This window comes from Leptodactylus fuscus, chromosome 5, assembly GCF_031893055.1.
Source record: "Leptodactylus fuscus isolate aLepFus1 chromosome 5, aLepFus1.hap2, whole genome shotgun sequence".
Taxonomy (NCBI): domain Eukaryota; kingdom Metazoa; phylum Chordata; class Amphibia; order Anura; family Leptodactylidae; genus Leptodactylus; species Leptodactylus fuscus.
The window spans coordinates 42,313,747-42,323,697 of record NC_134269.1 but is presented as its reverse complement, the minus strand read 5'-3'; the positions used below and the strand labels follow the sequence as shown (position 1 = coordinate 42,323,697).

Genomic DNA, 9,951 nt, shown 5'->3' with positions numbered 1-9,951 from the left:
AAACATCCAAACATCATAACATCCAAACACACAAGCTTTCACATCATATTAGTAGGATAGAAATCAGGCACTTCCAGCTGGGGTGTGAATCGGCAGGTCAGTCCAGTCTGCCATGACATGACCAGGACCCTTTCAATAACGTGAAAGATGACGTGGGTAGGTGCAGCATCATTGACTACATATCTGTGCCCTGGAAAAAGAACAAAATATCTAGCCGGGGTGGAGCTTTAATATTTGATTTAGTGACGCCTGTCAAGTGTATTGTTTGATGTAGACATTGCCGTCTATTACTTCATACTCCTGGAGAATGTGCAATAGACAGATCACAGTTTTATCACTATCATTGTATTGGTAACAGTTTCTACCAATGCTAAGGTGACGTTACAGAGAATATCTAGTCTTACTAATATAAAACGCACCTTGGAGTGAGCAGATGCTTTGTTTAAGGTGCATTACTTGGTAAAATAATACTTGGTGCGAAGACATTTCCTGTAATATACTCCATGGAGGATAATGTGGCGTGGCGTGCCAGTCCTAATCCCTTTGTGTTCTGGCGCCATAATTATTAAGAGGCTCCAACATGCCGGACCGTGACAGAAATGGACACCACCTCTAGTTTGGGACTGCTAGAACTTTCGCCAGTTTTCTAGGGTAAGATCTAGTAAATTTGGTGCACTGAGGCATCCCTGCCTTCATCTTAGGCCTGTGGAGTGGGAGTCGGAGTCAGTCGACGAAAAATAAAGGTGTCAAAGTCAGGCTGTGGAAAACTGACTCCACTGGGCCCCATCCCACTCTGCAGCCAATTGCAAATGCGCTCCTTTGGAATTGACGTCCAATTTACTCCTTTTAGTCATGATTGACCTTCTCAGCCTCCGTCTACATCCGGACCCTCCTCCGATGCACTTGAGGCTGATTTGCATATTAATAAGACAATGATTATCTTTGTATTGCTTTGTTATTTTGTGTATTTTCCGGTTCCTAATAAAGCATACTTGTCAACTTTGGAGGACAATATGGCGGACTTAGTGTACTGCCCAATTTTTTTGGGGGTGGTCCCTTCTGGGAATGTTCCATACCATTTTTCGTGATAACTTGATGCCATGCATAGAACAAGAGAGGGCCCCGCAGATTTACGAGCAGCTCATTGACTCCTGGATGTGACACTTTATTTCAGGAGACTGCTAGACACATGGGGAAGGTTGGCAACAGTGGTGTAACTACTGGGGTAGCGGCTGCCACAGGGCCCCGGACATTAGGGGCCCGGCGACAGCCGCTACCGCTGCGTTTTTTTTTCTTAACAGGCTGTTACTCCAGCTGGTAACGGGCCCTATTTACTTACCGATCCTGGTCTGAAAAGACCCCAGAGTATGATAATTGTTCATGGGTGTTCATTATGGGGCAATAATAGTGTGTGCAGGGGCCACAAAGGGGCATAATACTGTGTGTAGGGGCCACTATGGGGCATAATAGAGTGTGCAGGAACGCGTGTGTGTGGGGGGTAATTGGTCGAGGTCTTCGGCGATGGTCAGGGGGCCCCCCCATGTCAAAAGTTGGCCACAGGGCCCCACCATTCCTAGTTACGCCACTGTATGTATAAAAGACCCCTACATGGCACTAGTACTGGTTTGGGAGGTATGGGGCACCTAATAGACCCCTCGTTACCACGGCTTAGGGATACTATGTTCCTGTAATCTAACTGGTCAGCTTTTGTCAGCTCATTAACCTTTGACTGTTTGCTGCATAATATGTCCGACCTATTGCCCAGCATCAGTGTCAGACCGTAATCAAGGTTATTCATTCCTCCTCTCAGAGGTTTTAATGTTATGGCTAGGCAGTCCTTGCATGATGTCAGTGACTACCTGGGGCAGAGATATAGGGGGTGCAGTGGTAGCGATTGCTACTGGGCCTTGGAGCCTGAGGAGGGCCCAAAGGCCTCTCTGCAACATAAGAAGATAGCAGTATTCTAGATAGCACATGGGGGCCCCATGACATATTTTGCATTGGGGCCCACGAGCTACCAGTTACACCTCACTTCATCCTATGTAATAACAAGTTTCCAGGTTACAGGCTTTTGCCATCAGACGCCCCCTACAGACAGGTCTCGTGTATGACTAGCACCCTCACAGTCTCGAGACTACAATCCCCTTCTCATCTCTTCTCGGAACGCGCGAAAGGGTTAACACTCGGCACTCCCCGTCCCCATGACGTAAAATCCCCGCCCATCCTCTCCCTTTCGGCCCCGCCCATCCTCCCCCTTTCGGCCCCGCCCACTCTGCGGAGTCACCGCTCGATCGTGGCTTCACAGTGTTGGATCCGGCCACGTCACTCCTGCCAACAGCAAGCCACGCCTTTCCACCACTTTCACCAATCAGCGCTAGAATCCGCCATGGAGGCGGGAAGAACGTTAGGGGAGTGCCCAATGGGAAGGCTTACTGTGATTGACCGGCATGGAGGCGACCAATAGGAAGAATCAGGTTGTTGTAATGACGTCAAAGGCACGGTTTGTGGTCCTTATGTAGGGTCGGTGAGGCTGTACTAGCTGCAGACTGAGTGTGAGATTGTGACATCTATTAGTGAGCGGCAGGCAGAGGAAGAACCAGCATGTGTGGTGAGTATGAGGGCACTTCCTGGTGGGCTGCCATTCATCAGGGGCATCAGTGTGGGAGCCTTGTGAGTGTGCCCGGCATCATGAGGCTCCTGGGCATCTAACACTGCCCATATCATGCACATGATGGTTTGTTGCTCGTGTGCAGATCATTTCCTCATCCTGATGATCATTTCTGTGCCATTTACACCCCCAAATGGTTCTTGTCTATTATTATTGACATTGTCGCTTTTACCGTCAGCCGATCAAATCTTGTCTTTCCAGTTATCTGTCTGATGTGATTGTGATGAGATTCGCTCTTGGCCGTAAGGGTCTAGTCACATGTGCAGGTTTTTTTCCATGCAGTTTTTGAAGCTAATCTCAGATGACAAGCAGTATTGTCCCTGTGATCATCTGCAACCGATTCAGACTCCAAAAAAAACCTGATCACGATCTGCTGGTGTGAATAGATCCGAACATTCAGCTGATTGACAGAACCTTTGTCTTTAATATAGGATTCTTTTGTCATTGGTGCCCCCATGTATTTCAGTTCACTGTTGGTACTACCGTGATGCCTCGCAGGTGCATTGGCATCTCTGTATAACCCGGTTGGTGTTGTATGACGCTGTTACGTGTTGCCTTCCCTTGTATACACTTGATGCATGTATGTATATTGTCTTGTCACATTGTATCATCTACTCTTCCCAGGGTTGTCGGTGTTGTTATACAATCAGGTGACCTAGACAGGGAGCGCTTTATTGATCTATTGTGTAATAATTTCCTTTACAATCTAATTACCTTCATTAACTTAATAGTCCGGTATGATTAGAACATAAGTGGATACAATTATCTGTAAAATTCCAAAAAAGGTCACAAAAATGGTCCTTTAAGTAAGTCTGTCCTAGTGTTTTTCTTGTTCTACTCCATTTATTGGCGTAAAACAATAAAAAATAAAGAAACACTGGATCCTCTGCATGATGGATGTGAACAGCGCCCACTAGACCCCATTGACTATAATGGGGACTGAAGGGTTGCTATAATAGAACCAGGTAGTTCCAGTGAAATGGATGTGATTTATAGGCTGGTCTTACACGGCCGTAATGCTTTTACGGTCTGCAAGTTGCTGATCAGCAACATAGACTCCGCAGATGCCCGTATACTGCCGCACTCACCCATAGAGTTCTATGGGTGAGTCCGTGCAGTGCCGTGAATTACGGCTGTTCTATAAAGTGCGGACCTTGGTTGCAGCCCGACACACCACGGATAAAATATCCGGTGGTATAAGAGGCCGCACTAATTATAATGTGTCAATTGAAAACCCACAATTGCGGACCATTTGCGGTCTTAAACTACGGTCGTGTAAGAGCAGCCTTAGTATAGAGGGCAATGATATTCCAACATGAGACATTATATTTTTCTGTCTCAGAGAATATGGGTTGTCTACATCCCTTCTCCCCATTATTAGTATCCACATAGTCCTAGAATTGGGTAACATCTTCCCTACTTGAGAATTTGGAAGTTACCCAGTAGCTCAGAGGTTAGCACTGCAGCTTTGCAGCGCTGGAGCTCTGGGTTTGAATCTAGCCAAGAACAACATTTGCAAGGAGTTTGTAAGTTCTGTTTGTGTAGGTTTCTTCCCACACTCCTAAGATATACTGATAGGGAATGTAGATTGTGAGACCTATATGGGACAATGTGCTTCATTGTTTGTAGAAGCGCTGCTGAATAGGTTGGCGCTATATAAGTAAGCAAAATAAATAAGACAGTCTGGGACATGTTTGTAGGATACAAGTCTTTGGTAGGTAAGGCAGAGACTTGGTTGCTTCTTATCTAGATCCTGTTTTCCAGGATGTGGGGCTAGTCCTATTTATCCAGCTACAGCCAGGTCTCATTGACCTAATAGAGTGGATTTTCATGTTGTGGGGCCCCATGGGGAGGTAAATAATGCCCTCCTATTGTTGACTTTGCTAATTTGTGTCATTTAACCCTATTTTGTTTTTCAGAAGGCTTTTTAGTGTTGATAGTGATGCAAATGGGACTTATCAGGATCTAAGTCAGATGGACTTGTCTCTGTTCTTTGTCAGGTCCCAGTAGGTGGTGTCCAGGTCTCTGGTCACCCTACTATTGTGGTGGTGTTTATTTTGTCTGGTCATTGTCACTGCAATGGTGACATTGTAACGTGTGGGTGTCACATTAATCAGGACGAAGCCTTAATGTTTTTGGGAATACTTTAGGTCTTGTGAAATTGGGTTTTGTTTGATGATAGGGATCTCTTGGCTGATCTTTTGGACAACCTATGTACAGAGAAATTTTTGATATGTGATCAGTGTTAGATACTCCGAAAGTATTACAAGTGATATGTTCTGAGGTTTATCCTTATTTGGGGGCTGTTTTTGAAAATACCTTTACATGGTCCCATAAGCAACGTGTGTGTGTGTGTGTGTGTGTGTGTGTATATATATATATATATATATATATATATATATATGTATATATGTATGTATGTGTCAGGATTCAGCCAGAAAACCTGAACATGTGAACTCCTTATGTGGACCAGCCATTCTCTGAGATGGGTATAGTGAAATCATCTGGTGACAACCAACCCATTTGATATTGGGGGCAAGGGCCATTGGCATTGCACTAATCTCATAGAGGGGGCGCGCTCAGAGCGATTCCTTCCCTTACATCTGGGAGCTGCAAATCAACATTACTGTTAATGACCTGCGACTCCTTAACATAGAGTCAATGTGACCCATAGGATGCTGTTACCATGGCTAGTTGCAAAACATCAAGAATTGCTCAGATTAGTTATTTTTTTCCCAGCTAGAAGCATCTTCTGTTGCAAGGCGACTCCATTTCACCAAAATCACCATCTAACCCCAACTATTAGGGTTTATGGTCCTGATGGGACTTTCCCTTTCACTATAATAGTTGTCCAGCCTAACATGACTACCAGTTGTAGGAATGCAAGTTGTGCCACCTTGGCATTCAGATATTTACTCCATGTACAGTAATGTGTTATTGTGTAAAACAGGAGTTCAGAGGTTCTTGGAAGCCTTTAATATCTGGGTGGGAGACTTGAGTCAGATTGCGCTTAAGTGCAAGGATTTTGTTTTCTTATGAGCAGATTTCCCCGAAACTACAAAGTTGCTAAACTGGAACAAATCTATAGTTGCCTTTTGTAACGAATGCTGGATGGATAATGTTATGTTAGTGTTAACCATCTGTTGGTCAAGGTTGCCATAAACATGGCAACAATCCAATGTTGGGTTACTGAACTGGGCTTGGATCTTTAGGTCAGGAAATTGTCAAAGAACCGCTTATCTGGCTGACTACTCTATCTCCTAACCACTTGACCAAACCACCATAGGTCTAAGAAGTATTAAGATGTCCTTAGTAGATGGGGGGGAGATACGCCGTTGCCAGATGACACTGGCATTGGCTTATCTCTTGAGGATTGGCATGCTCAAATCCAACAGAGTTTGGATACCTCCATAGACGTGACAGTCCTCTTGAAATTCGTCACCCTGATAGACATTCACCTAAATGCGTGACCACCTTCATAATGGAATTTGACGCTTCCACTACTCTAGTTTTAGTAAATCTCTTCTTGGTTTACTATAGACGTTATACTTTGGGCTTATTTTGAGCCCCTTTAAATGCTGCGTTCATAGCTTCGACCATGCATTGGGCCTAGACCTCAGTTATGTATCAATACTTGGATGGTTCCATATCTGTGACCCCTTTAATATTACGCCCTTTTATTATTTCGCCCTTCGGCGTCTCTAGTGAACTTTGGCCCTGGCGATAGAGTCAATAGGTGTGTGTGACTATTCCCTCAGCACAAGCATCTGAAACCAGGAAGAGCTGATAGAGATTTTTACGACACCTATTTCCGTCATAGTGAGGAGACGATACTTGTGGCCACCTCGCAATCACGACTTGTTCACTATGTAACGTGACCCTTCTCGGCCGGCCACATCAATCGGCCCTATTCAGCTAGGTTTCTGCGTTTCTGCCTTTCATTATACAGGCACGTACATTCTTTTTCTGCAGACCATTAAGCTTTGCACCCATACAGGGACCTCATTGTACCCTGCTCAGAAAAAAAAAAATCTGCATTTCTTAATCCTCGGGATGTTTTATGACTGATAACACGACACATATTGGTAAACCATACACTTGTTGAGGAATAAGTTTAACCTGAGTTTCTTAAGACTCTTATTAAGCTACTCAGCTATTATACACCCATAGATATCATATTTCTATATGAATGCAAGGCATTGCATGTGTGCGTGCCATGTCATATGTCTGTGCTATTGCGATTGCAAAAAATCTAAGTGTTGGAGTATTTGCAGTAATTCCATAAGAACTATTGGTTACATTTACCACACTTGCGCTAGGTTCACAACTGTGTTTGGGGGGTTCGTTCGCTTGTAAAATCTGCAACAAAAAAAGCAGTTTTTCCACAAAACGGGGCCTTAGATTCAAGTGGATCTCTGGCCCCAAATTGGGCGTCCGACACCTGGACCCTGCACCAAAAAGCGGTTGCAGAAGCCTCCAGGTACTGTAAGCATCTGGTGGACGAGCTACACATGCAGCAATGCTACTGTTCAAGCATGCAGGGGACAAACATGGCTGTGTGAACTTGTCCTCAGTGCATATAAGTAGATTCCACCTCAAAATGTGCTCCAAAGATTGTTCAGATTCTGCCACTCATTGCTTTCAAAGGGAAGTAAGGATGGACAAATTCAGAAAAGGATTCAGTAGGAAGAAGTATAAATCTGGCCATACATGTTAGGGTTGGCCCTAATTGGCGTATGTGTTCCATCCGGTTAGAGTCTGCATGGAGACCCCCCAGTCGGAATACAATCGCAATAGCAAGCAATGTGTTGTAAAAGCACACGGATCCCATAGATTATAATGGGGTCCGTGTGCTTTTACAGCACAGCGCTTGCAATTGCAATTGTATTTCGTACAGGGGGGGTCTCCATGCAGACTCTAAAGGTAAGTTCACACAGGGATTTTTGGTCAGGATTTTGAGGCCGTATCCGCCTCAAAATCCTTATCAAAAAGATGGCTCTCATTGAAATCAATCAGGTCATTTTTTTCAGGAGCCGTTTTTTTCCTCCGCCTCAGGTTCCAGACCAAAAAACCCTGTGAACTTACCCTAACCGGACGGAACACATACACTAATGTGAACCAGGGTCAGATGGGGTCAGCAGGGCCTGTCATGTTTGATGGAACTTGATGACCAGGTAATGTGTATGGGGTCTCCCAACGTTCCCCTTCAGCAGATGTTGTGGAGATGAAACCCTTTTCTGGGGGACGTATGCAGAAGTGTCTCCCATCCTGAGTTCAGTATACACACATAGCTTCACCGAGCATGCATGTATATGGGTAAGTTGAGTGAAATAGCTTTCAATTGAGTTTGTGTTCTCATGACAGCTATCTAAAGTGCGGTATATGGATGACCTTAAGGTTCATGCTCACAATAGTATGTGCAGCCTGAGGGCTTCCGACTTTTAATGGAAAAAGTCAGACGACACTTGGATAACATCTAAATGACTTCCATGGTTCAGATTCACTTTCACAGATCTGGATAGGACATGTTCTATGTGCTCTTGGAATGGACCATCGGAAACCCCTTGAAACGACGATCACTTGTCATGTTCATGAAGCCTAATTCAGCACTCTGCATCAAAAACTGCCTGTGTGATTTTGGCCTATTACTGTCCATCAGAGATGTGAAGTGTGTTCCTAATCTACAGCCACCCTGAGCTGCTTGTAGAACTCCTTCCAGATTTCTCCAGCTGTTGGCTCCTTCATGGTCATCATTCAAGTATTTAGTATTACAGATACATGTTTTTGGAAGTCTCCACACTTTTCACATCTGTGTATGGAAGTTAAGATATACTAAAGGCTTCTTGGAAAAATGACTAGAAAATCCTTGCATCACATTGACATGCATCTGTTGCATCGTCTCTTGGATTGTCAATATTGTATTCCTTAAAGAGGTTTTCCCTAAGGAAATAAGGATTGCACTCACACGAATGCTGCAGCCTCTTCAAACAGCTGATTGGGCAGGGGCCCCCCGGGGTTGGACCTGTACTAATCTTTAGTGGATGACCTATGGGATGACTGATGTTGCAGTCCAGACCTATTGAAGTTAATGGGGCTGTGTTGCAATACCACACACAACCTGTGGGCAAGTGTGGCATAGTTTGTGGAATAAATCAGCTATTTTTATCTAATCCAGGTTTAATAACCCTTAATTGTACTGTAAAAGTATTATAGACTTGTAGCTATTAATAAGGAAATCCTAGTAGCTTGTGATAGTAAAGGTCAGTGTGACGCTAGCATCGCTTATGATGCAGGTAATTATTATTCAGCATGCTATGACGGAGGAATGCCGAGTCCTTGCACTGTCTGTATATGCAGGGACACACCTGTTTTTGTCCTCGGGCACTCTTGCTTCACGTTTTTCTTGTTTCTGTCACCTTGGTGAAAATGACAGGTGTACGTCTAGTTTATTGAGGGTTTTACAAGGATATGTATATGTAAAATGTATGTCCTATAAAGCGGAGGAAATGTATGTCTGGTCGCCTTTCTTTGCCTATAGGAATTATGTAGTTGTTTCTGCGTGTGCTCATTGCGGTTTTATTTATTTAAGGACAATCGGTATGTATGGGTCATCCACAGCGACCTATAGCATGTGATCGGGTAGACTTTCTTGTCGGCACGGTACCGGAGCACAATGTCTATGGAGTCGTCTGAAACGCTTGTGACCATTTTACAGGAATGTATAAAGGACTGGGAATTGGAGGAAATTGATTAGAAAGGGGGGTTCGCCAAAGAATATATAAACACTTACTACTTCCGGGGTTTTATATGCAACAAACCATGGGGTTCCGGGTTGGTTCGAGTTCACGGGATCAGTACTAGCACTTGCTGCCTGAGTGCTTCACCTCCTGCATTCATTGCTAGTTACCTGTATCTGGAAAGGGAAGGGGGGTAGCTGAATTTATTATTATAATAGTAAATCCAGCCCCCAAGGTACAGGTAACATGGGAGAGTACAGAGGAAGAGGAGCGATTTGCTGGTTCTGATGACATGACCCGAGGTCTTAACCAGCCCCCAGTTTTGTCATATACAAAACCCTGGAGCAAGTAAGTGATAGAATCCCCTTTAAAAACGAAAGCACCAGGTATAATAAGGGCTAGTTCACACAAGGCACGGGACCGCGTATTTTGGTCCTGATTTTGATGCGGGAAACCGCCCCAGAATAGGACCAAAATGTGCCTGTCGCGGCTTCTGACAGTCACGGCTTCCCGCTCCGGAGTAGGCCCAAATGAATGGGCCTAGTC

General features: G+C 44.5%; 1 protein-coding gene across 2 annotated transcripts in view; it reads left to right on the top strand.

Moving 5' to 3' along the window:
* Nucleotides 1-2,480: 2,480 nt before the first annotated feature.
* Nucleotides 2,481-9,951, top strand: part of GFPT1 (glutamine--fructose-6-phosphate transaminase 1) — a 31,024-nt gene continuing 23,553 nt past the window's right edge. For both annotated transcript variants that reach the window (XM_075273027.1, XM_075273025.1), the window contains exon 1: nt 2,481-2,608. In XM_075273027.1, the coding sequence (XP_075129128.1) occupies nt 2,602-2,608 (7 nt within the window). In that variant the 5' untranslated portion in view covers nt 2,481-2,601. The remainder of the gene's footprint in view (nt 2,609-9,951) is intronic.